At 44.0% G+C, this 25,014-nt stretch overlaps 2 protein-coding genes across 2 annotated transcripts; one reads left to right on the top strand and one right to left on the bottom strand.

Moving 5' to 3' along the window:
- The first annotated feature begins 2,568 nt into the window (after nucleotides 1-2,568).
- On the top strand, nucleotides 2,569-4,403 carry RAX2 (retina and anterior neural fold homeobox 2). The gene is made up of 2 exons (XM_056573668.1): nucleotides 2,569-2,811; nucleotides 3,963-4,403. Exons 1-2 carry the CDS (start codon nucleotides 2,569-2,571, stop codon nucleotides 4,401-4,403), a joined length of 684 nt encoding a protein of 227 aa, XP_056429643.1.
- Nucleotides 4,404-5,282: 879 nt separating this feature from the next.
- On the bottom strand, nucleotides 5,283-25,009 carry MRPL54 (mitochondrial ribosomal protein L54). The gene is made up of 3 exons (XM_056573656.1): nucleotides 24,457-25,009; nucleotides 8,832-8,988; nucleotides 5,283-5,475 (listed from the first exon to the last, which is right to left on the bottom strand). Exons 1-3 carry the CDS (start codon nucleotides 24,542-24,544, stop codon nucleotides 5,343-5,345), a joined length of 378 nt encoding a protein of 125 aa, XP_056429631.1. The 5' UTR covers nucleotides 24,545-25,009; the 3' UTR covers nucleotides 5,283-5,342.
- Between the last annotated feature and the right edge of the window lie 5 nt (nucleotides 25,010-25,014).

Below are 25,014 nucleotides of genomic sequence, written 5' to 3'. Positions count from 1 at the left end.
CAACCATGGTCTATTAAATCAATACTTTTTTTTTTTAATACATTGAAACACTAGTGAATCTGGATACCAGCTCTACGAATCAATAAAAGAAAACTTCCCTCCCTTTGCACTTCTCCCTACATCCCTTGGGCAGTGCCAATCATCATTAGAAGGGGGAGGTGACCCTTTAATAAAGTCAAGTAATCCCCCTACGGCTGCTGAATCTTCCTTCAGTCTTGTGGACATCTGTGAAGATTTCACCAAGATTCCCTCTCCTTTGCAGTCTTCATCACTGACTGAAGCTGGCCCCCCTTCCCAGCCACCACCACATAAGTCTCCAAAGCTTGGATCTTATTTTGGGACTGATCCGTTTGTTTGCTACCAGTTAAGTGCAGCAAGAGAAGACGTTGCCAGGTAATCTAACCCGTTGAAGCAGAAGAGCAATACAACAGTAGCCAACTAAAACAGGTAAATATGACAGGTGTCAGTATATATATGTTACATACCTTACTGGATGTTTTGTGAGAATTAAACATATTTCCTAATTGGAAACCCCCTGTATCAGAAGTAATAGGATTGATGGTTTACTTTTACGCTAGAATGCCCCCATTACCCTCGATTTTCCCAACTGAAGGCCTCTTGGCAGTTCGCTTGTATATGGGGACTGTGAGAGGATGTAAATTGAACATATTTATGCAAATATTGCTATACAAAATCATATAAAGATAACTCTACTGGAATCGGGGGTATTGTATGTTTTGACCTAAAAAGCAAGCCCTTATATGAGTGTAGAGTAAATCTTTAGTACAATGTTAGTGAAACATAATTCCCTCTGAGAACTGTAGCATCTGCCATGGAAATTCATGACATGTGGGTTTGGTACACATACAAATGAAAGAAAAAGGCTATGGTCAATAGCTCCCAGTTCTAAGGAAGTAAATCAGCATAATGTATGGTGGAATTTTTGTAGACAATGTAAATGTTAATGCAGAAAGTTTTAAGTATAATTTCTGTGGATTCTATTATGTACCTCCTAAAATTTCTTTGCGTAGGACAATATTACAAAATTTCAGGAAAGGAAAATAATTGTGGACTGGAAATCATGTGCTTACAAGTTACATCTAGTTACTCTTTCTATGTAGTATAAAAAATGTATATAAAAGTTTTATCACTCTACTGCCACCTACACAGGTGACACTCGAAAAATTTGAATATTGTGCAAAAGTCCAATGTATTTCATTAATGCAACTTAAAAGGAAAGGAAACATGAAGTGCTCCAAAATCTCCTGGTAGAAGGATGCGTTGACCCTGGACTTAATGAAGCACAGTGGACCAACACCAGCAGATGACATGGCTCCCCAAATGATAGTAATGGGGGGGGGCTTTGGGGTTTTCATGAGCTGTAAGCCAGAATCATCACAATTATGACAAATCATGACTTGAACTATCTTGCTTTGCCTGTAATGAGTCTCTCATATATTAGTTTAACCTTTTAAATTACATTACTGAAATAAATGAACTTTGCATGATATTCCAAATTTTCGAGTTTCACCTGTAATTTCTGCTAAAGTTGTTGCATTCATGTATTATGGCTACCATTCCCAGACCTCCCATGGTTCAACTGAATACATTTCAGTTTAAGAGAACCATGGGAGCTTTTGGTATTGCTCCTAAGACATGAGTACTAAAATATGGTTGCATGAAACCAGCCTTAACTGTGTACCTGTTTTCTCCTCTTTGATTTTTTTAAGCCTACAAGTGGTATGAACACAAGTGGTAGCACAATAGTTAGGTCTGTCTAAACCAAACATTTAGACATGAAAATGTTTCTTGTTATCTGTACGTGATTTATCACTGTGGCTAAACATATATAGATACACCAGTATTAGATATGGTAGCTAAGAGCACATCTTAGCACATTCTTTCTTACATCCAAGGAATAAGCTTGGCCTACACAACACTGAAGTTTGACACCATTTCGGCAGCCAGCACAATCTTATATTGTTTGATCCATCTGATCTCTTCTGAGGTGTCTCCTTCTGGAAATCACCTATGTTGTTGTATGCAAAGTTGTAACAAGACAGAAACCCTGCTAATCCCTCAACTGTAGAGCAGATCTTCAGATAAGAAGCTTAGCTGGCATACCATGAGCTAACAGCAGTATGAGTGGTCCCCTTGTCAGTATCCCCATCCTACCTCACATTGGGGACACAGCGTAGGGGACTATGCGTGATATTCTGTTGAATCTATGCATTTTATTATTTTCTCTAATGTTTACTACAGGGTAATGTCTAGTAATACTAATATATCAATATTACAATTTGTATTCATTTGAATTGACCTGCTTGGAGTTAAAAAAAATATATATTATAGTTGCGTATTTTTGAAATTTAAAAATAATAATAATAATTTAGGTGGTTTTGCAAAATAAAGTAGAAACTCAACTACACGTGCAGTGTAGATGAAAATCTAATGACACTGCAGATATCCAGAATATTAATTGAGGGTGTGAATCACAAGAATTGTTTCATACAGAAATTGGTGGTCATATCTAGCAATGTTTTGTGGCCTTGTTTTATAGGATTAAGGATGTTTTTAGACAAATGTGAAGGGGACCTGTGTGACCTAAGAGATGACAACACCCCAACGTCATGTCCACAAGAAGGGGAAGAAGATGAACTTCCCAAGAAAAAGCATCGCAGAAACCGTACAACTTTTACCACTTACCAACTTCATGAGTTAGAAAGAGCATTTGAACGTTCCCACTACCCAGATGTATACAGCCGGGAAGAACTGGCCATGAAAGTCAGCCTTCCAGAAGTTCGTGTACAGGTGAGACAGATGCAAGATCATGAATGAGGGACTGAATGGGATCATTTAAAACCTAAGTGCATGAGAAATTAAGAGTAATAGAAAGCTAACCAAACATTAGCTATAAGTATCTCCCCATACATTACTTTTTTAGGCCATGTGCAATTTTTGACACTACCATTAGAAATATAGTTTGCTATCATTAATCTGGAAACACTTTTCTTGCTTTTTTAAGGCATTAAAGAGGTTATCCCAAGATGCAAGCCCTGTAGCCCTTGGAAGCCCTGTAGACTATAGATAGTGGATAACTTTGTATTTTGGGATAACCTATTACATTTAAATTATCACTTTGCAATAAAAAAAATACACCACATGGAAATTTATAATTGATATATACTATATAGTTTGCTTTGAATTGTTGCAAAACAGCCTGCAAACTGCGCAAAAAATTGCTACCAGGGTCTATATTATGTGCATACTTTATTTAAGCATAACTCCAGTCATGCTCCTGTTGCAAGATATCGTAAAATTTTCATGGCACCTTCATTGCCAAAGACTTGCCTAAAACGACAGCCATCGGGATATGGCAGAAGTCCCATGCAAGTCTAGGTCAGTTTAACCAAATTTGTATTCTAATCACTGTAATCTCGGACAAGTCTTGTTCTGTGAAAATTTTAAACAGATATGCTGCCACCAGAGCGGGGTTGCAGCCTAGTTGCTATAGTTGAATACCATGTTAAAAGTAAAGACAAAAAAAGATTTGCTGCTGAACAAATAACCTGAACACACATTTTTACTCCCTTATACCATCACACCCCCCACTGAAGTATGCACAGCATGATTTGACAACTGGTTTCCATTTGAGGAAAATACCTGCTGCAAACCCACCAAGCCACAAGTGCTGAACAGTTTCCATGTCCCCCTCAGCTATTATTACCCTATGTGCTTTTTCACCCTCTCCCTCCTAATCCATAAACTGTTCTATCCAATTAGCAGACACTTCGAGCCGTTAATGGAATCATCATTATCAGGGATCTGGTCCCGGCAACGCTAATTGCGCTCATCCTAATGCCGCAGATATCTCGCTCTTTCGCAATAACACCTGCCACTCCACTTGTTTAAGAATGATGCCTTCCAATCCCTCACAAATCCCTATTTGTTTTCTGGTACAGGTTTGGTTCCAAAACAGAAGGGCTAAATGGAGGCGACAAGAAAAGTTGGAGTCCTCCTCAGCAAAACTTCATGACTCCCCACTTCTATCATTTTCAAGAACACCTTTATCCACAAACATTGGGCCATTAAGCTCTTCTTTGCCCTTGGATCCATGGCTCACTTCACCCATATCTGCAGCTACAACCGTGCACAGCATGCCAGGATTTATAGCTCCATCTCAAAATCTTCAATCGCCATACACTGGCCACACCTTTCTCAACAGTGCACCCCCAATGACATCTATACAGCCTCTAAGCAGTGGTCCCTACCAGTGCATGGGCAGCTTTGTGGACAAGTTTCCCTTAGAAGAGTTAGACCAAAGGAGCACCAGTATTGCTGCTCTTCGCATGAAGGCCAAGGAGCACATTCAGACCATAGACAAGACCTGGCAGCCAATCTGATCTTAGGCTGCATGTTCTAGGTCAAACTGAGATAAACGCAGAAATATGAACTAAAATCTCACTACTTGCAAAAATAAATGACTTTATCCGAAACTAAAGGAGAAACATAGGACTTTTTAGGAGAGGTCAGTGATCTAAATATTGTAGAAGGGATTTTGGAGCTTCTGCAACATTAAACAGGTTTCAGAAATATGTATTTAGAAATACACTGTCTTTTTGATGTGTTTTTTTCACAACTATTTTTTGTAAAATAAAAAAAAAAATCTAAGTAATGTCATGCAGCATTTATTCATTCATATATTCAGTGTTTACCAATATAGATTTATATTGCTCTTGGTGGAAAAAAGTTTTTCATCTTTAAGATGTCATTGTGTATTAGGAACTGATGCTAATCTGAACTACTCATTCAGCATGCATGAGTACACCACAGGCTGCTTTCACTCTGTCATTACAGATTTTCACTGACGTTCATGCAATTCCGTACACCTTAGCTACAGCTCCTAATGGTTCTAATCAGTCACAAAGCACCTGGCCACACAGGACTTGGAGGGACAATGCACCTATATGCATCCATAAATGCCCAAGTTAAGCGTGTAAATCATGGCCTAAAACAAAGTTAGGCTCTAAACAAGGCTAGATAAGTGACCCCCTTCCCATTCAGGTTTAACAAACTGGAATTAATTAGGCTTGAACAGGGCAACCACAGGGGTCTTAGCGATAGCGTCAGTCCCATAACAAGTTAACAGGACATTCCACTTCAGTGACAAACCTGAAACAGAATCTCAGACTTTCAGTAGTTTTCCTTTTATTGATATAGAAGATATACTTCTCAAACTTGTATTTATTTTCAAAAGAAAAAAAAACTCAACAGTGGACATGTAATATATAAAGAGGAATAATTTATTTGCCTATAGTTCTGGTTTCATTTTAGGCTGAATATTAAAACTTTTTGGCCTTGGCTAGACGATTATTTCTCCACATATGCAGCTTTCGTATAAGCTTCCAGTACTGGGGAGTATCTGGACTTCTTTCTTCCAAAGGTTTAGGTGGTCCCAAATCTAGCTGAAAAAGCCTAAAGTAAACACAATAGAAGCAATGGGGAAAATGTTTTTTAAAAAAAGGGGTGTTTACACAATTAAGTCATCAAAATTGTAATACATAATTGAATGAATTAAACCACAGTTTTATTGTAATGTCACTTGAGAAAAATCATATTCCCAGAATGGAATTAAAGACATTTCTGAGTGTTTTCTTTTTTTGTGTGAATCTTTGTGCTTGCTGTTCTTTAAAGAGAACCAGTGACTTCTTAACTGTCCCACAAACAGCCCCAGTACATTATACTGCAGTGAAATAGCATTCTGACCAGGTCTCTATAAGTAGAAAATAAAATAATAGCAAAGTCTGCAGAAAATCATCTTTTAACAACATTTACACTGTCTGCAAAGGAGCTTTTTTACCCTACCCAGGCTGGATTAACATTCTGGCTACATCTCATGCTTGTGCCACTGCTTGCAGTGCAAGCACTGGGAAGAGCAATGGCCTTGATTTGGCCTCATCTGCAAACATGCTGGGAATAGGAAGCAACAGCACAAGATTAGGCCAGACTTGTGTTCCCTGCACTCAGGGACTGTAAGCAAGCCTGGGTAGGGAAAAGGTGAATGTGGCTTGTGTGACTAGGAGAGTCTACTGTTCTCTAATGGGAAAAAGGCTGATATGCACAAAGAGTGAGCACAGTTAAATGAGGATTTTCTGTAGACAGTAGCATTGTTCTACATGTAGAGACATGGTCAGAATGCATCTTAACTATTATTAGGTATTGAGGGCTGTTTGTGTTGCAGTTAAAGAGGAGTGAAACTGAGATTGCATTATCATTTAATAGTGTTGGCTGTCCTGACCACACATTTTTTACAGTTTCTTGATACATCCCCTCCATTCCCAAGATATATAGGTTTATAATTTGTCTGACAATTCAGGGAATCAGTCAGGTGAGCGTGAAATAAATTTTAGTAGTGGGGGTGAATATCAGGTGATAGGCGGGTTTATACAGTTAGGCGGTGTGTTTTAGACATACATGCCTCTCAATGTAATACATTAAATCCCACTGACTGCGTTAGCCTACCCATCACTTGATATTTAATTCCATGGCTTAGAATACTCAGAATACCCCTTTATCAAGAAAAAAAGTACTGTATATACTCGAGTATTAGCCGTTCTGAATAGAAGCTGAGGCCCCTAATTTCACCCCAAAAACCTAGTAAAACTTATTGACTCGAGTATAAGCCTAGGGTGGGAAATACATCATCCCCCCATCATCATCCCCCCACCCCTGTAATCATCCAGACCCCCCTGTCATCATCCAGACCCCCCTGTCATCATCCAGACCCCCCTGTCATCATCCAGACCCCCCTGTCATCATCCAGACCCCCCTGTCATCATCCAGACCCCCCTGTCAATATCCCCGTCCATATGTCCCTGTCTATTAGCAGCAGGGACCGTCCAGGGAGGGTGAGCCGGGCCGTCCATCTTCACTGCAGGGACCGTCCGCATTCCGGTTGGAGGGCGAGCCGGTATGGGCCGTCCATCTTCACCGGCAGGCCTTCTGCTCTGCGCAGCAGCGTCAATGCAGCATCACTTGTCTTGGGACGGCCCAGAGCAGAGAAGAGTGCCTCCCAGTTAAGATGGATGGCCCGGACAAGCTCACCCTCCCCACCAGAATGCGGATGGTCCCTGCAGTGAAGATGGACTGCCCTGAGCGCAGAAGAGTGCCTCCCGGTTAAGATGGATGGCCCGGACCAGCTCACCCTCCCCACCGGAATGGGGATGGTCCCTGCAGTGAAGATGGATGGCCCGGAGAGGAGAAGAGTGCCTCCCGATTAAGATGGATGGCCCGGACCAGCTCACCCTCCCCACCGGAATGCGGATGGTCCCTGCAGTGAAGATGGACGGCCCGGAGTGGAGAAGAGTGCCTCCCGGTTAAGATGGACGGCCCGGACCAGCTCACCCTCCCCACTGGAATGCGGATGGTCCCTGCAATGAAGATGGACGGCCCGGCCCGACCCCCCCACCGGTATGCCTAAAGCGATATATATATTTTTTTTGTTCACTCCATTCGGCTTATACTCGAGTATATTTGAGTTAAGGGAAGTACTAATTGGCAAAATTAAGATCATTTACCTTAACCCTCCAAAGTGTAATTTCTGTAATATCTGGCTTTTACAGATATGATGCAATAAACTACTTGCAATTCTTATGGTTCATCTATTCATACTGAATCTGCTATCTGCTGTGGATTTGATGCTGAAAATGAAATCCATATAAAAAGCTGAAATCTGCAGCATATTTGCAGCAGATTAAAGGGGTACTCCGGTGGAAAACTTTTTTTTAAAATCAACTGGTGCCAGAAAGTTAAACAGATTTGTAAATTACTTCTATTAAAAAATCTTAATCCTTCTAGTACTTATTAGCTGCTGAATATTACAGAAGAAATTCCTTTCTTTTTGGAACAGAGAGCTCTCTGCTGACATCATGACCACATTGCTCTCTGCTGACATCTCTGTCCATTTTAGGAACTGTCCAGAGCAGCATATGTTTGCTATGGGGATTTTCTTCTACTGTGGCCAGTTCTTAAAATGGACATAGATGGCAGCAGAGAGCACTGTGGTCATGATGTCAGCAGAGAGCTCTGTTTTCCAAAAAGAAAAGAATTTCCTCTGTAGTATTCAGCAGCTAATAAGTACTAGAAGGATTAAGATTTTTTGATAGAAGTAATTTACAAATCTGTTTAACTTTCTGGCACCAGTTGATTTAAAAAAAAAAAAAGTTTTCCACCGGAGTACCCATTTAAGTACATGTGAACTAAAAGGAAAAACCTTTGACACTTTAAAGGAACAATCCAATTTTTGTCCTAAGTAGCTTCAGTGATTTTGGAGACATAGGTGCTTTACATATCAATGTATAAAGCAAGATTGGGCAAGAAAAGACTATTATGACGACAGCATCTGCTTACATGCAAAAAGTGTAATATTTATTATGACAGTCTGCATACTTAAAAAACGCTCTTAAAAAGACATACTCAGTGTTTCTCCAGCTAAAGCTTTATCTTATCCTGGTAAAGGCTTAATTTGCCTCTTTTTTTTCAAACAGTTTTCAGTATGCAAAGTGACATAATAATTACTACATATTATTTTGAACAAAGACTATGCTGTCATCATAATGTTCTTTTCTGGGTGGATTTTATTTGGGTGAGAACTAAAATAAAAAGAAAACCCATACTCATCCCTCATGTTAATCCTATGAAGCAGTTTGTCCTAGTGACAAACTTTGAGGAAACCTAGTTACGTAGTGCTGGCTTACTTCTTAGTACAATAGGTGTATAACGTTATTCTGCACATTTGCATAGTAAGCAATTAAGGTTTAATAGTGAATTACCATTCAGGATACTGAGAATCATCCTTTAGCTTGACATCTGATCCAGACTTGTATATATTCACACCCATGGCATGTGTTGTCAGGATAGCTGGATCTTTACATACTTCAGGTCCTTTTTGGACCTCTTTAACAAATCCTTTTGCCTTTCCTTTAACAACTGAAAAATGGACATGATCATTTCTATTTTTAAGGCTTTGTGTTTTTTCCCCCCACAAAAAAATAAACAAAAAATAAACATAAACCGACAAGGCAAGATTCCAAAAGGACAGCAAGACTTTATAGTCTACCAGGAACACTTAAAGAGTACCTCTCTCTCATGATCTTGTTAAATTTTATAATCCTCCCAGTTCACTGCCCCATCATGATAAACCACTCCTTGCCTTTATTTATTTTTTAAATTTTTTTAGTTTTCTACCTTGATATTGCTCTGCATTTTCTGCTCAGTCTGTCAGATTCACAGACTGGGAAGGGGCGTTACCCAGCAGGCGTGACATCATCTGATGCCATACAGGGAAGAACTTCCTCTCTCACTCTGCTACACACAGCCCACAGAAGTTCAATGTGAGGAGAGCTATGATTGGCTAAGGCTGCAACCCCCCCCCCCTCCCGCCAGTGTTTCCTGATTTTGGACTTGTGCCAGGCCAGCAGGAGTCCAGAGTCTGTGCAAAAATTGGGGGGGGGGGGGGATGATGTGCTCTGGACAAGTAGTGAGACACCTAGTGGCAACTTTTTTAAACACTAATAAAACATAGAAAACTTAAATTTGTTTTTTTTTTTAAAACAAAGTTCATTAAAAAGATTGTTTATTTACCATAAGGAGTGCAATAGCAAAAATGTGTTTTAATGAAAGTGCCCATTTAAAGGGGTACTCCGGGGAACTAAACCCATAGCCCATCCTTTCCCTATAATAAACCGATTTAATCGTCTAAATATTTAGCTATATAGAGCAGTTTCCTGTCTTTTGCTGTCACTTACATGCATGAAGTGAGGGAATGACATCATCCAGCCATCCATTCTGTCTGTCCAAATCCCTCTCTGAAAGCAGCCCGCACCCTCATGAGAGACACAGACCATGTGGTTTCTGTTCTGCACTGATGAGTCATGCTCTCTTTAGTGTTTAGAACTGGGAGTTGTGTGCAGCCTTAGCCAATCAGACACTAAACCTCTCTCTGCTGCTTAGAGCAGGAGTGTGGGAGCTGCTCTTAGAGAGTGAGCTGGCTAGCAGAGCAGAGCTGCAATGATTGCTGGGAGATTTAGGCAAGAAAGGGGAAGGATGACAAAGAATATTAAGCATCCAGAGAAGACAACATGGGCCACAGGAACTATGCATATCAGGCAAGATGGTTTACAGGGAACATATTCAGGTAGCGTGGTGGCTTTGGAGCTTTTTTTTTTATATATGTATATATTGCAAAAACAAAAATTGCCCAGGTTGTTAAGGGGTTAAAGGGGTACTCCAGGAAAGTTTATTTATTATGTATTTCTTTCCTGGAGTACCCCTTTAACCCCTTAACAACTCGGCCAATTTTTGATTTAGCAATTTTGTTTTCTCCTCCTCCACTTCTGAAAATCATAACGCTTTAAATTTTGCAGCTGCAGACCCATATAAGAGCATGTTTTTTTGCATCACCAATTGTACTTTGTAATGACATCACTTATAATCTATAACATAATATATTTTAACCCCAATGACTAGGCTCTTTTATTTTAATTTGACATGTATCTCTTTAAATGGTAATAACTTTAGAACGCTTTTTCTGAGCAGAGCGATTCTGAGATAGTTTTTCCGTGTCATATTGTACTTATAAGTGGTGCATTTTTGTTGACACATGCAGCATTTTTTTAAACTTCAAAATATTGTGAAAAACTGGAAAATTTCTGGCGTTTTTTTTTCCATGGTTTACACTGTGCGGTAAAAGTGATGTTATATTTATTCTGTGGGTCATTACGATTATGGGGATACCCATTTTATATGACTTTCTATGTTCTGTTTCCTTTTCTGAGCAAAATTCTTTTTCTGCCATTCATTTTCTAACTGCCACAACTTTTTTATTTTTCGTCCAACGCCATTGAGTAAGGGTTTATTTTTTGCGGGATGAGCTGTACTTTTTATTGGTATCATTTTTGTGCTACCTTTTGATCTTTTTTATTCTGCTATTTGTACCAAAATTGGCGAATTTTGAGCTTTTTTTATGTAATTTTTTTACGGCGTTCACCGTGCGGGATAATTTACATTACAGTTTTATAGTACACATCATTATGGACGTGGCAATACCTATTATGTATATGATTTGTGTTTTTGATCTTTTTGGTGATAATACAGGGCTTTTATTGGGAAAGGGGCCTTTTTTTATTATTATTTTTTTACACTTTTTACAGGTTATACTATGCTGCAATACATTTGTACTGCAGCACAGTATGACCTGATGAGCTGCAGACACTACAGCCTCTGGCTGGATCTCACAGGCTCCCGTAGCAGACAGACAGGAGGTCATGATTTGACCTCCTGCTGCCATAGCAACCAACGGCGACCCACGATCGTATTGTGGCGCCGCCGTTCGATAACTGGGGTAGAGCACTCCCCCTGTCAACACCATAGATGCCGTGATCAGGATCACGGGGTTAATGCTGCCGGTACCGGTGCGATCGCGGCTCAGGCAGGACACCGGCTGTGATCAACAGCCGGGTCCCTTTGCCGATCTCCTGCGCTGCCTGTAGCAGTGGCGGAGATCGCTATGACGTATGCATACATCCAATTGTGCGAACGTGTCGGATGCTTGGACGTATGCATACATCAAATAGCGGGAAGGGGTACTCCAGCGCTTAGACATCTTATCCCCTATCCAAAGGATAGGGGATAAGATGCCTGATCGCGGGGGTGCCGCCGCTGGGGACCCCCGTGATCTTGCACGACGCACCCTGTTTATAATCAGTCCCCGAAGCGTTTTCGCTCCGGGTCTGATTACTGTTGCTCACAGGGCCGGAGCGTCACGCCCCCTCCCATAGGCTTGCATTGAGGGGCGGAGCGTGACGTCACACGGGGGGGAAGAGGCGTGACATCACACGCCGCCGGCCCCGTGGTCACTGGTAATCAGTCCCGGAGCGAACATGCTCCGGGGACTGATTTTAACTGGGGTGCTACGTGCAAGATCATGGGGGTCCCCAGTGGCAGGACTCCCGCGACAGGCATCTTATCCCCTGTCCTTTGGATAGGGGATAAGATGTCTAAGCGCCGGAGTACCCCTTTAAGGACCAAGCCCATTTTGCCCTTAAAGAGGTACTCCACTGGAAAAATATATTTTTTTTTAAATCAACTGGTACTTATCAGCTGCTGTTATGATCCACAGGAAGTTCATTTGAATTTCCTTTCTGCCTGACCACAGTGCTCTCTGCTGACACCTCTGTCCATGTCAGGAACTGTCCGCAGTAGGAGCAAATCCCCATAGAAAACCTATCCTGCTCTGGAAAGTTCCTAAAGTGGACAGAGGTGTCAGCAAAGAGCACTGTGGTCAGGCAGAAAGGAAATTCAAAAAGAAAAGAACTTCCTGTGGATCAAAACAGCAGCTGATAAGTACTGGAAGGATTAAGATTGTTTTAATAAAAGTAATTTACAAATCTGTTTTACTTTCTGGCACCAGTTGATTTAAAAAAAATTTTTTTTTAGTGGAGTACCCCTTTAAGTACCAATTTTATTTTTACATTTTTGTTTTTTCCTCCTCGTCTTCTAAAAATCATAACTCTTTTATATTTTCATCCACAGACCCATATGAAGGCTTGTTTTTTTGTGTGATCAATTGTACTTTGTAATGACAGCACTCATTTTACCATAAAATGTATGACGCAACCCAAAAAATTATTATTTATGTGGGGAAATTGAAAAGAAAACCGCAATTTAGCAAATTTGGGAAAGTTTTGTCTTTACGCTGTACACTTTACGGTAAACGTTACATGTCAATGCGATTAAAATGATACCCATGTTATATGCTTTTCTATAATTTTACCGCTTTAAAAAAATCTCAAAACTATTTAAAGGGGTACTCCGGCACTTAGACATCTTATCCCCTATCCAAAGGATAGGGGATAAGATGGCTGATCGTGGGGGTCCCCCCAGCTGGGGACCCCAGTGATCTTGCACGCCGCACCCCGTTTATAATCAGTCCCCAGAGCGTGTTCGCGCAGGGTCTGATTACTGACGATCACGGGGCCGGAGCGTTGTGACGTCAAGCCTATGGAAAGGGGCGTGACAGCTGTAACGTGATTGACAGTAATCAGACCCGGAGTGTGTTGATTATAAACGGGGTGCGGCGTGCAAGATCACGGGGGTCCCCAGTGGCGGGACCCCCGCGATCAGGCATCTTATCCCCTATCCTTTGGATAGGGGATAAGATGTCTAAGCGCCGGCGTACCCCTTTAAGCAAAATTTGTATGTTTGAAGTTGCCCTATTTTGCCCACCTATAACGTCATAATTTTTCCAGATATGGGGCTGTACGGGGGCTCATTTTTTGCAACGTGATCTGTAGTTTTATAGGTACCATTTTTGATAATATTTTATTTTAATCACTTATTTTATTCTATTTTTTTGAATAAAATGTGACAAAAAAATAAAAATAAAAGCAGCAATGGGGGCGTGGCTTACCATGCACGCTGACTCGCCACCTCGCCAGAGCACCGCTGCCAGATAGCTGCTCCTGCAGCCGCAATGGGGACCCGCCATGCGAAAAAGGGCTCCAAACGCCCCCCTTCCTCCAAGTGCCCATCTCGAACTTCTTTATGCCGCTGGCGGGGATATCGGAGTCTCCGGAGGGCCAGAGCTCTGGCATCGGGACACAGGAGGACCTGTCAGGAGGTGAGCCAGGGCACCGATCCCCCACCCCGGTCCCTCAGCTCCTCATAGACCTGCCAGTAGAGGTGGGGGTGACAGACCAGCTGCCTGATGTTGCTCCCAGGCCCCGAGACCGCCGGTGGGAGTTCTCCCAGTGCCTCTGCAGCCACAGCCATATTGTAAGGTCACCTCCCCTTTGGGCTCTTCCCCTGGAACACCATGGGCTGCTGAGCACCCCCCCCCCCCTCCTTCCAGCTTGCACTAGACAGCACAGAACTTGTGTATGCAGCAATGACCCACCATCAGGCATCTGGCTCTCCTCTGCTAAACCCTTCCCTGGAGGCCCCACAATCTCCACAGCGGGCCCCCCCACCCACCGCCTTCGTGTGAGCGGCTTCCCCCACACTGCCCAGCTACATCCTGGGGCTCTACAGCGGATAGCCTCTGGCACCTTCATTCCAGCATCCTCCTGGTCACCCTGGACCCTGTCAGGACTTGCAGCACAGCTCTCCCGGCACCCCAGTCCCCTGTGCTGATGCTGCTCTAATTCTGCAATCTCATCCCGAGTTACATGCGCTACTGTCTTTTCTTCCTACGAAACAAAACCTGTCGTCCCTCACAGAGGACCTCCACTCTGCTTGGCATCAAGGTATTCAAGTGGTACAATCGGAGGTGGAGTCTCTCTCATCTAAGGTGACCTCCCTTGAATCCTTCCCTTCCTCCATGCAAAAAAATCAATGGATGACTTCCGCTCCACGGTGGCGCTGCACGCCTTCCGTCATCAACTCCTGCATTTCCAGTTGGATGACCAGGAAAACCGTAACCGCAGGAACAATATCCGTATCAGGGGTCTCCCCGAGGCCACCCGTGCTGAGGACCTCCTACCCACCCTCACAGACATTTTCAATTCCATCCTGGGCAGGGCGGCCCAATCTCCGATTGAAATCGACAGAGCTCAAAAGGGCTCTGAGAGCCCCCAGCTCTGACCCTACAAGACCGAGGGATGTCATATGTCACATACATTACTACTTCCTCAAGGAGGACATTATGAAAAAAGCTCGCCTTCGAGAAATTGACTTTGATGGAGCTAAATTGCAGCTGTTCCCTGGCTTGTCCAGACACACTCTACGCCTTAGGGCATCCCTGAAACTGCTACTTGCTGTACTCCAATTGCGCCAGATCATATATCGCTGGAGATTCCCCTTTGCGTTACATGCTTATCTCCAGGGGACTTCGGCTTCACTACGCTCCTTGGAAGATCTTCCTCGATTCCTGCAGACGTTTGGTCTAGATCTGCTTCCTCTCCCTGGCTGGGAAGAACTGTTGGTGGACCCGTTCTCTTCCCCTCAGATGTCAATGACCAGACAGAGGCCACCCCCTCAGGATCGCCCTTCTCCTCAGCCCCAGCGATCCCGTCGCAGACGACGCAGTGTTTTGGGTTCTGGAGAGGACCCTCATAGCTCTATGGAACATTAAGGACTCTCAGCCCTACCCTTTGTTAGTGAGTTGTGTTGGTCCCTGGGGGTGGAAGTGCTGGGGGGGGGGGGTTAGTGTTATTTTGACCCTCGGTTAGTTTTCCTAGGTTCTTCACCTTTAGTTAACATCCTCTTGGGGTTGTAGACATTGTTTTCTCATTCCCTCAGTACTCTTTACCTTTGTCCTTATCTCCCCTTCCTTTTTTCTTGTCTTCCTACATTTTCTTGTGCCCTGCATTCACCCTGGTGTCCCTGTTGTATGCCCTTCTCTTTTTCTGCCTGGCTGCCCACCTCTAGTCCCCGCTTTTCTCCCTTTCCCCATTGTGTTTTTTTTTATCTCTCTGTTCTTAGCTTTCCCTCGGCTTCTGGTGGCGGAGTATCTACCGCTGCTCTTGTTGTACTGTTCTTTATTTTATAGTGGTGTTCTTTTGACCTCTTCTTTTTTTGGTTTTTGCCCCCAATAGGGTTTAGGGAGGGATTTCCTCCTGCCGTTAGCTAGCCTAGTGCTAATTGGTTTATTTCTTTAGCAGAGTGGTTCTTGCTTCTGCTTTTTACTTTTCTTTATTCTGTTTCTTCTTTCTGTGTGTATCTTTTTCCCTCCTTTTTTTTTTCTTTCAAAGACAGCACCCTCCTTTTCTCCAGTTTGGTTATGTTTCTGCAGCTCAGCTCCATTTAACCCCTTAAGGACTCATGATGTACCGCTACGTCATGAGTCCGCTCCCGATCTATAACGCGGGGCCACGGCGTGGCCAGGACCCGTGGCTAATAGCGCGGCATTGATCGCGCTGCCGCGCGCTATTAACCCTTTAGACGCAGCGTTCAAAGTTGAACGCCGCGTCTAAAGTGAAAGTATGCCGGTTAGCTCAGGGAGCTGTTCGGGATAGCCACGGTGAAATCGCGGCATCCCGAACAGCTTACAGGACAGCAGGAGGGTCCCTACCTGCCTCCTCGCTGTCCGATCGCCAAATGACTGCTCAGTGCCTGAGATCCAGGCATGAGCAGTCAAGCGGCAGAATCATCGATCACTGGTTTCCTATGAGAAACCAGTGATCAATGTGAAAGATCAGTGTGTGCAGTGTTATAGGTCCCTATGGGAGCTATAAAACTGCAAAAAAAAAGTGAAAAAAAAAGTGAATAAAGATCAATTAACCCCTTCCCTATTAAAAGTTTGAATCACCCCCCTTTTCCCATAAAAAAAACAAAAAAAAAAAACTGTGTAAATAAAAATAAACATATGTGGTATCGCCGCGTGTGGAAATGTCCGAATTATAAAAATATATTGTTAATTAAACCGTACGGTCAATGGCGTGCGCGCAAAAAAATTCCAAAGTCCAAAGTAGTGCATTTTTGGTCACTTTTTATATCAAGAAAAATGAATAAAAAGCGATCAAAACGTCCGATCAATGCAAAAATGGTACCGCTAAATACTTGAGATCACGGCGCAAAAAATTAGCCCCCATACCGCCCCATACGCAGAAAAATAAAAAAAAGTTATGGGGGTCAGAAAAGGACAATTTTAAACGTATAAATTTTCCTGCATGTATAGCGTATTTATGGACACTTTTTACATCATGAATTAATGAATAAAAAGTGATCAAAAAGTCTGATCAATACAACAATGGTACCGCTAAAAACTTCAGTTCACGGTGCAAAGAGAAAAAAAACCTTATACTGCCCCGTAAACAGAAAAATGTTAAAGTTATAGGGGTCAGAAGATAACAATTTTAAATGTATACATTTTCCTGCATGTAGCTATGATTTTTTTCAGAAGTGCGACAAAATCAAACCTATATAAGTAGGGTATCATTTTAACCGTATGGACCTACAGAAGATAAGGTGTCATTTTTGCCGGAAAAAAAAAGTTACAAAATGGCTTTTTTTTCCAATTTTGTCTCACAATGATTTTCTTTTCCGTTTCGCCATATATTTTTTGGTAAAATGACTGATGTAATTACAAAGTAGAATTGGTGGCGCAAAAAATAAGCCATCATATGGATTTTTTGGTGCAAAATTGAAAGAGTTTTGATTTTTTTAAAGGTAAGGAGGGAAAAACGAAAATGCAAAAATGGAAAAACGCTGAGTCCTTAAGGGGTTAAGTGAATGGAGCTAAGTTGTAATACCACACTAAAAGTGGCGCTGTCTTTGAAAGAAAAAGGCCTAATTTATTTATTTTTTTTATTCCTGGAATACCCCTTTAAATCACCCCTTTTCCAGATTCCATATAAACAGTATGTTAACAAAATTAAACAAACATATTTGGTATAGCCACCTGTGTGTAAATGTCCGATCTATAAAAATATAATGCTACTTTAACCACACAGTCACTGGCGCATACGTGAAAAAATAAAGTCCAGAATTGCGTATTTTAGGTCACTTCATATACCATAAATTTTTTTTTATAAAAAGCGATCAAAAGGTCCCATCAAAACAAAATGGTACCGATAAAAACTACAGATCACGGCACAAAAATGAGCCTTCACACATCCCCGTATACAGAAAAATAAAAAAGTTACAGAGGTCAGAAGATGACAATTTTAAACTTACTAATTTTTATACAAAAAGTTATAATTTTTTTAAAGCAGTAAAATAAAATAAAACCTATAAGATAGGTATAATTTTAATTGTGTGGACCTACTGAATAAAGATAAGGTGCCATTTTTACAGAAATGTGCACTGCGTAGAATTGGAAGCCCCCCCAAATTTAACCTCTTCAGGACGCCAGACGTATGCATACGCCCTGTATCCAGAGTCCTTAAGGACGTGGGGTGTATGCATACGCCCGTGGGAATTCCGGTCCCCGTCGCTAGCCGGTTGGGGACAGGACTAGGATGCCTGCTGAAATCATTCAGCAGGCACCCCGGCACATCGGACCCCCCCCCCCCCCCCCCCCCCCCCATGCCGGCGATCGCAGAAAATCGCATGTCAATTCAGACATGCTATTTTCTGCTATTACGGGCTGATCGGGTCTCTGGTGACCCGATCACCCGGAAAATAGGGATGATTGGAGCTGTCAGTGACAGCCCCGATCATCCTGAGGGATAGGAGTGAGGTTGCAGTGCTGCGATCTCCTCCTATCCCCTGCCATTGGTCAGAACTGATTCTGACCAATGGCAGCGCAGGACAACCCCCCGCTCTGCCCACCCCTGGTTGTCGGGTAGAACGGGGGGTGAAGATGGCGACCGGTACCTTATCTGAAGATGGTGTGGGGACCGAAGATCATCATGGAGACTGCAGAGATCCCGGCTCAGGTAGAGAAACGACGGTCGGGGGGGTCAATGAAAGTGATAGTAAAGCGATCTTTACTGTGGCAACCACTAGGAAGGCAGTACTGCAACTCCCAGCATGCCCAGACAGCTGTCTGGGCATGCTGGGAGTTGTAGTTTTGCAACATCTGGAGGGTCACAGTTTGGAGATCACTGTTACAGTGGTGCCCAAACAGTAGCCCTCCAGATGTTGCCAAACTACAACTCTCAGCATGCCTAGACTGCCCAGGCATGCTGGGAGTTGTAGTTCTGTAACATCTGTTCCTTCAGATTTTGCAATTTTCATGAAATTTTTGAAAATTGCTGCTCTACTTAAAATATGTCTATTTTATGATGCCAACATAAAGTGGACATATTGTATTTGTGAATAAAAATAAAATTTATTTGGAATATCCATTTTCCTTACAAATAGAGAGCTTATATGCTAAATTTTCAAAAATTTCATGAAATTTGGGGATTTTCACCAAAAAAGATGCAAGTAACGATGAAAATTTACCACCACAATAAAGTAGAATATGTCACGAAAAAACAATCTCAGAATCAGAATATTCGGTAAAAGCGTTTTAGAGTTATTAATGCGTAAAGCGACGGTGGTCAGAATTGCCAAAAAGGGCTCAGTCCTTAAAGGGTAGCTCCCACCAAGTACTATATAATCTAAAATGTCCCTACCTAGTAGTAATCTAGCCCTAACCCCCTACCTGGCTTCCAAAAATGTTTTAATCGCTTTAATAGAGCAGATTTAGTGCTTCTAAATCTGCTCTATAAAGCAGGGCAGGAAGCAGCGCTTCCCAACAGGCGCAAAGTCACTGACGCCTTGCTGGGCGCTTGCTTCCTCCCTCACATCGTCTATGCATGAGTGTTAATTATCTAATAGGGTGCCTCCAGCTGTTTCCCAATTACAACTCCCAGCATGCCATGATTGCTATTAGCTGTCAGGCCATGCTGAGAATTGTAGTTGTGAAATAGCTGGAGGCACCTATTAAATAAATAACACTCATGCCTAGTGCAGGGCGGTATACAGTACCGGTATGAACCGGATACCGTTTTTTTTCTCTCCCAGCGGTGTCACAAGAATGCTGAGCGCGGCTCTGTTCCCCGTCCCTGTCAGCTCTCAGGGTACGGGAACAGATTTAAAAGCCTCACGCGCGGCTAACGTAGTACTGTACAGGCGCAGCACTACGCAAATAGCATAGGGCTAATGTAGGCAGCGCTAGGAGCCTGGCGTTAGCCCTACGCTATTTGCGTAGTACTGCGCATGCGCAGTACTACGTTAGCTGCGTGCGAGGCTTTTAAATCTGTTCCCGTACCCCGAGAGCTGACGGGCACATTTGACACTGCTAGTAGGCACAGGGGGGGTTGGGGCGGTGGAGGATCAGCATAGCAATGAGTGCGCGCGCTGCCTCCGGACAGGGTAACGGGGCCGGGCGGGGCCCTTTTGCAAGGCCAGTGGAGCTGGCCAATGCGCGCAGCCCCAGCTATCAGCGTGCTCGCTCCCGCCCGTCAATCAAACAGGCTAGAGCAAGCACGCTGATAGCTGGGGCTGCGCGCATTGGCCAGCTCCACTGGCACCGCAGTGACTGAATTTCGACTCATTGCCAGGCTTAAGTGAGTCGAAATTCTGTAGTAACGTCACTGCTGAATGCATTCGGCCACTAGGAGGGCGACCCCTAGCGGACGAATTTAAAAGCGATTTTAAACTGGTTTAAAATCACTTTTTTTTTATTAAAGTATATTACAGATATGTTGTAGTACTTAAGTACTACAACAGATCAATTTTTTTATATCATGACAGTGCTCATTTAAGGTGAAAAAGGGCTGCGTCATTACGGGGTTAAAATGTTTAATTCTTTTTCAATTTTGCCCCACAAATAATCTTTTTTGTTTTAGCAGAGATTTATCTGATTTCTGGAATGGTTCAGACTCCACATCAAATTTTGCTTCCCATTATAGTCTATGGGCGTTCCATTCTGTCATTCACCTTCGCATTCCATAGGAAACAGCTATAATTCCGGGTAATTTTCATTTTGCAATGTGCTACTCTACCCAGGGAATACTTGTGGTAAAGTGTCATTTCCTACATAACATGGATTTATGTGGAAATTAGCTCATATTTTACTTCCTATTATATTCTATGGGCATCTAATTGTCAGTTGTCCTGACATACTTATTACATATGTCAAATGGTTTTGTCTCTAATTCAAATATAACATTTTCTTATTCTCTATGGGCAGTCCTACTTTGGTCCATTATTCCCTATGGGCATCCTACTTTGGTCCATTATTCCCTATGGGCATCCTACTCTGGTCCATTATTCCCTATGGGCATCCTACTCTGGTCCATTATTCCCTATGGGCATCCTAGTCTGGTCCATTATTCCCTATGGGCATCCTACTCTGGTCCATTATTCCCTATGGGCATCCTACTCTGGTCCATTATTCCCTATGGGCATCCTACTCTGGTCCATTATTCCCTATGGGCAGTCCACTCTGGTCCATTATTCCCTATGGGCAGTCCACTCTGGTCCATTATTCCCTATGGGCATCCTACTCTGGTCCATTATTCCCTATGGGCAGTCCACTCTGGTCCATTATTCCCTATGGGCAGTCCACTCTGGTCCATTATTCCCTATGGGCATCCCACTCTGGTCCATTATTCCCTATGGGTATCCCACTCTGGTCCATTATTCCCTATGGGCATCCCACTCTGGTCCATTATTCCCTATGGGCAGTCCACTCTGGTGCATTATTCCCTATCGGCATCCCACTCTGGTCCATTATTCCCTATGGGCAGTCCACTCTGGTCCATTATTCCCTATGGGCATCCTAGTCTGGTCCATTATTCCCTATGGGCATCCCACTCTGGTCCATTATTCCCTATGGGCATCCTAGTCTGGTCCATTATTCCCTATGGGCATCCTAGTCTGGTCCATTATTCCCTATGGGTATCCTACTCTGGTCCATTATTCCCTATGGGCATCCTACTCTGGTCCATTATTCCCTATGGGCATCCTACTCTGGTCCATTATTCCCTATGGGCAGTCCACTCTGGTCCATTATTCCCTATGGGCAGTCCACTCTGGTCCATTATTCCCTATGGGCATCCTACTCTGGTCCATTATTCCCTATGGGCAGTCCACTCTGGTCCATTATTCCCTATGGGCAGTCCACTCTGGTCCATTATTCCCTATGGGCATCCCACTCTGGTCCATTATTCCCTATGGGTATCCCACTCTGGTCCATTATTCCCTATGGGCATCCCACTCTGGTCCATTATTCCCTATGGGCAGTCCACTCTGGTGCATTATTCCCTATCGGCATCCCACTCTGGTCCATTATTCCCTATGGGCAGTCCACTCTGGTCCATTATTCCCTATGGGCATCCTAGTCTGGTCCATTATTCCCTATGGGCATCCCACTCTGGTCCATTATTCCCTATGGGCATCCCAGTCTGGTCCATTATTCCCTATGGGCATCCCACTCTGGTCCATTATTCCCTATGGGCATCCCAGTCTGGTCCATTATTCCCTATGGGCAGTCCACTCTGGTCCATTATTCCCTATGGGCATCCCACTCTGGTCCATTATTCCCTATGGGCATCCCAGTCTGGTCCATTATTCCCTATGGGCATCCCACTCTGGTCCATTATTCCCTATGGGCATCCCACTCTGGTCCATTATTCCCTATGCGCAGTCCACTCTGGTCTATTATTCCCTATGGGCAGTCCACTCTGGTCCATTATTCCCTATGGGCAGTCCACTCTGGTCCATTATTCCCTATGGGCAGTCCACTCTGGTCCATTATTCTCTATGGGCAGTCCACTCTGGTCCATTATTCCCTATGGGCAGTCCACTCTGGTCCATTATTCCCTATGGGCAGTCCACTCTGGTCCATTATTCCCTATGGGCATCCCACTCTGGTCCATTATTCCCTATGGGCATCCCACTCTGGTCCATTATTCCCTATGGGCAGTCCACTCTGGTCCATTATTCCCTATGGGCAGTCCACTCTGGTCCATTATTCCCTATGGGCATCCCACTCTGGTCCATTATTCCCTATGGGCATGCCACTCTGGTCCATTATTCCCTATGGGCATCCCACTCTGGTCCATTATTCCCTATGGGCATGCCACTCTGGTCCATTATTCCCTATGGGCATCCCACTCTGGTCCATTATTCCCTATGGGCAGTCCACTCTGGTCCATTATTCCCTATGGGCAGTCCACTCTGGTCCATTATTCCCTATGGGCAGTCCACTGTGGTCCATTATTCCCTATGGGCAGTCCACTGTGGTCCATTATTCCCTATGGGCATCCCCCTCTGGTCCATTATTCCCTATGGGCAGTCCACTCTGGTCCATTATTCCCTATGGGCAGTCCACTCTGGTCCATTATTCCCTATGGGCAGTCCACTCTGGTCCATTATTCCCTATGGGCAGTCCACTCTGGTCCATTATTCCCTATGGGCAGTCCACTCTGGTCCATTATTCCCTATGGGCAGTCCACTCTGGTCCATTATTCCCTATGGGCAGTCCACTCTGGTCCATTATTCCCTATGGGCATCCCACTCTGGTCCATTATTCCCTATGGGCATCCCACTATGGTCCATTATTCCCTATGGGCAGTCCACTCTGGTCCATTATTCCCTATGGGCAGTCCACTCTGGTCCATTATTCCCTATGGGCATCCCACTCTGGTCCATTATTCCCTATGGGCATGCCACTCTGGTCCATTATTCCCTATGGGCATCCCACTCTGGTCCATTATTCCCTATGGGCATGCCACTCTGGTCCATTATTCCCTATGGGCATGCCACTCTGGTCCATTATTCCCTATGGGCATGCCACTCTGGTCCATTATTCCCTATGGGCATGCCACTCTTGTCCATTATTCCCTATGGGCATCCCACTCTGGTCCATTATTCCCTATGGGCAGTCCACTCTGGTGCATTATTCCCTATGGGCATCCCACTGTGGTCCATTATTCCCTATGGGCATCCCACTGTGGTCCATTATTCCCTATGGGCAGTACACTCTGGTCCATTATTCCCTATGGGCAGTCCACTGTGGTCCATTATTCCCTATGGGCAGTCCACTGTGGTCCATTATTCCCTATGGGCATCCCCCTCTGGTCCATTATTCCCTATGGGCATTCCACTGTGGTCCATTATTCCCTATGGGCATCCCCCTCTGGTCCATTATTCCCTATGGGCAGTCCACTCTGGTCCATTATTCCCTATGGGCAGTCCACTCTGGTCCATTATTCCCTATGGGCAGTCCACTCTGGTCCATTATTCCCTATGGGCATCCCACTCTGGTCCATTATTCCCTATGGGCATCCCACTCTGGTCCATTATTCCCTATGGGCATCCCACTCTGGTCCATTATTCCCTATGGGCATGCCACTCTGGTCCATTAGTCCCTATGGGCAGTCCACTCTGGTCCATTAGTCCCTATGGGTAGTCCACTCTGGTCCATTATTCCCTATGGGCAGTCCACTCTGGTCCATTAGTCCCTATGGGTAGTACACTCTGGTCCATTATTCCCTATGGGTATTCCATTCTGTCATTCCCTTTAGTATGTCCCGCCAGGGTTTTTTTTTTTTTTTTTACTCAGTTGGAGCTGCGCCACTGTATTCTGCAAAAAGCATGTCTGCTTATAGGTAAATACAGTGTGCAGCCCTATGCACTCAGCCTGAATACACCCCATTTTTTTTCTGTCACAAACACACAGTAAAATCACCAGGGGTGCCTAATGGCAAATACAGCAGTGACTATAGGAGGGACCTGCATAATGTCAAGATGGAGTAGAGAAAGGTGACATCAAGGTGAGAAGACTCTGTCACATACGTATGGCTGAAATGTGCAATAAAAGGGCAGAATGCCCATATACAATCGATGCCCAGATACAATTGATGCCAGCAGCCCCATCACTTCTATTACAGTATATGGGGTAACAAGCAGTCGCCCCCTGAAGCGTCTTAAAAACCGCTACTCCACAAAGACGCATGCTAGAGCAAACGCCCTACTTTACAGCAGTTACTATGTGGCCTAGAGGTGACCTCCACTCACCCGGCTTCTTGGCATACCCCCGTAACTGCGCTGCCCCGGGCCGGCTGACAAGAATGCCCACAGCCTTCACAGCAAGCCTGCCAGCCATCTCACACGTGCTGTCAGTTCCGGGGCACTAGGGCCGCACTGCACCACGGGACATGTAGTCCCCTGCGCCGAGGATGCGCCACATTTATGTCAGTATGCTCTTTGCAAAGCCGTGTCACTAAACTAGACGTCTCTTGTCTAGTCCGGCACCTGCTCGCCATTGGCTACTTGCGCTCTTAAAACTCCGGATTCCATTCTAGCACCGTACAAAGCTCTCCATCAAAAAAACTACACTTCCCAGCGCGCCCTTCGCGCGGAGTTCTATGTAGAATACCGGGACCCGCAAGTTACTGTGGACGGAAGTTGAGAAGAGCTGAGGAGTTGTCACAGGGTCAGGGGTACAGACGATAAGTAACAGGAATGCATGGTGGCTGCTAGAATAGTAGAGTCTGTACGTGCCATGGGGCGATGAGGAAACTCTCTCAACAGCTGTGTGTGACCGGGAGCCTATTCTGACCGCATGCGCCACGT

Source organism: Hyla sarda, chromosome 1 (genome assembly GCF_029499605.1).
Source record: "Hyla sarda isolate aHylSar1 chromosome 1, aHylSar1.hap1, whole genome shotgun sequence".
NCBI classification, from domain to species: Eukaryota; Metazoa; Chordata; class Amphibia; order Anura; family Hylidae; genus Hyla; species Hyla sarda.
This window is presented reverse-complemented; position numbering and strand designations above follow the sequence as displayed.

Coding starts and splice junctions, on each gene's coding strand:
- RAX2 (XM_056573668.1), top strand. CDS start 2,569: ATGTTTTTAGACAAATGTGAAGGGGACCTGTGTGACCTAAGAGATGAC. Junction 2,812..3,962: donor TTCCAGAAGTTCGTGTACAG/GTGAGACAGATG, acceptor TTTCTGGTACAG/GTTTGGTTCCAAAACAGAAG.
- MRPL54 (XM_056573656.1), bottom strand. CDS start 24,544: ATGGCTGGCAGGCTTGCTGTGAAGGCTGTGGGCATTCTTGTCAGCCGG. Junction 8,989..24,456: donor GGGGTATGCCAAGAAGCCGG/GTGAGTGGAGGT, acceptor TCCATTTTTCAG/TTGTTAAAGGAAAGGCAAAA. Junction 5,476..8,831: donor GATTCTCAGTATCCTGAATG/GTAATTCACTAT, acceptor TGTTTACTTTAG/GCTTTTTCAGCTAGATTTGG.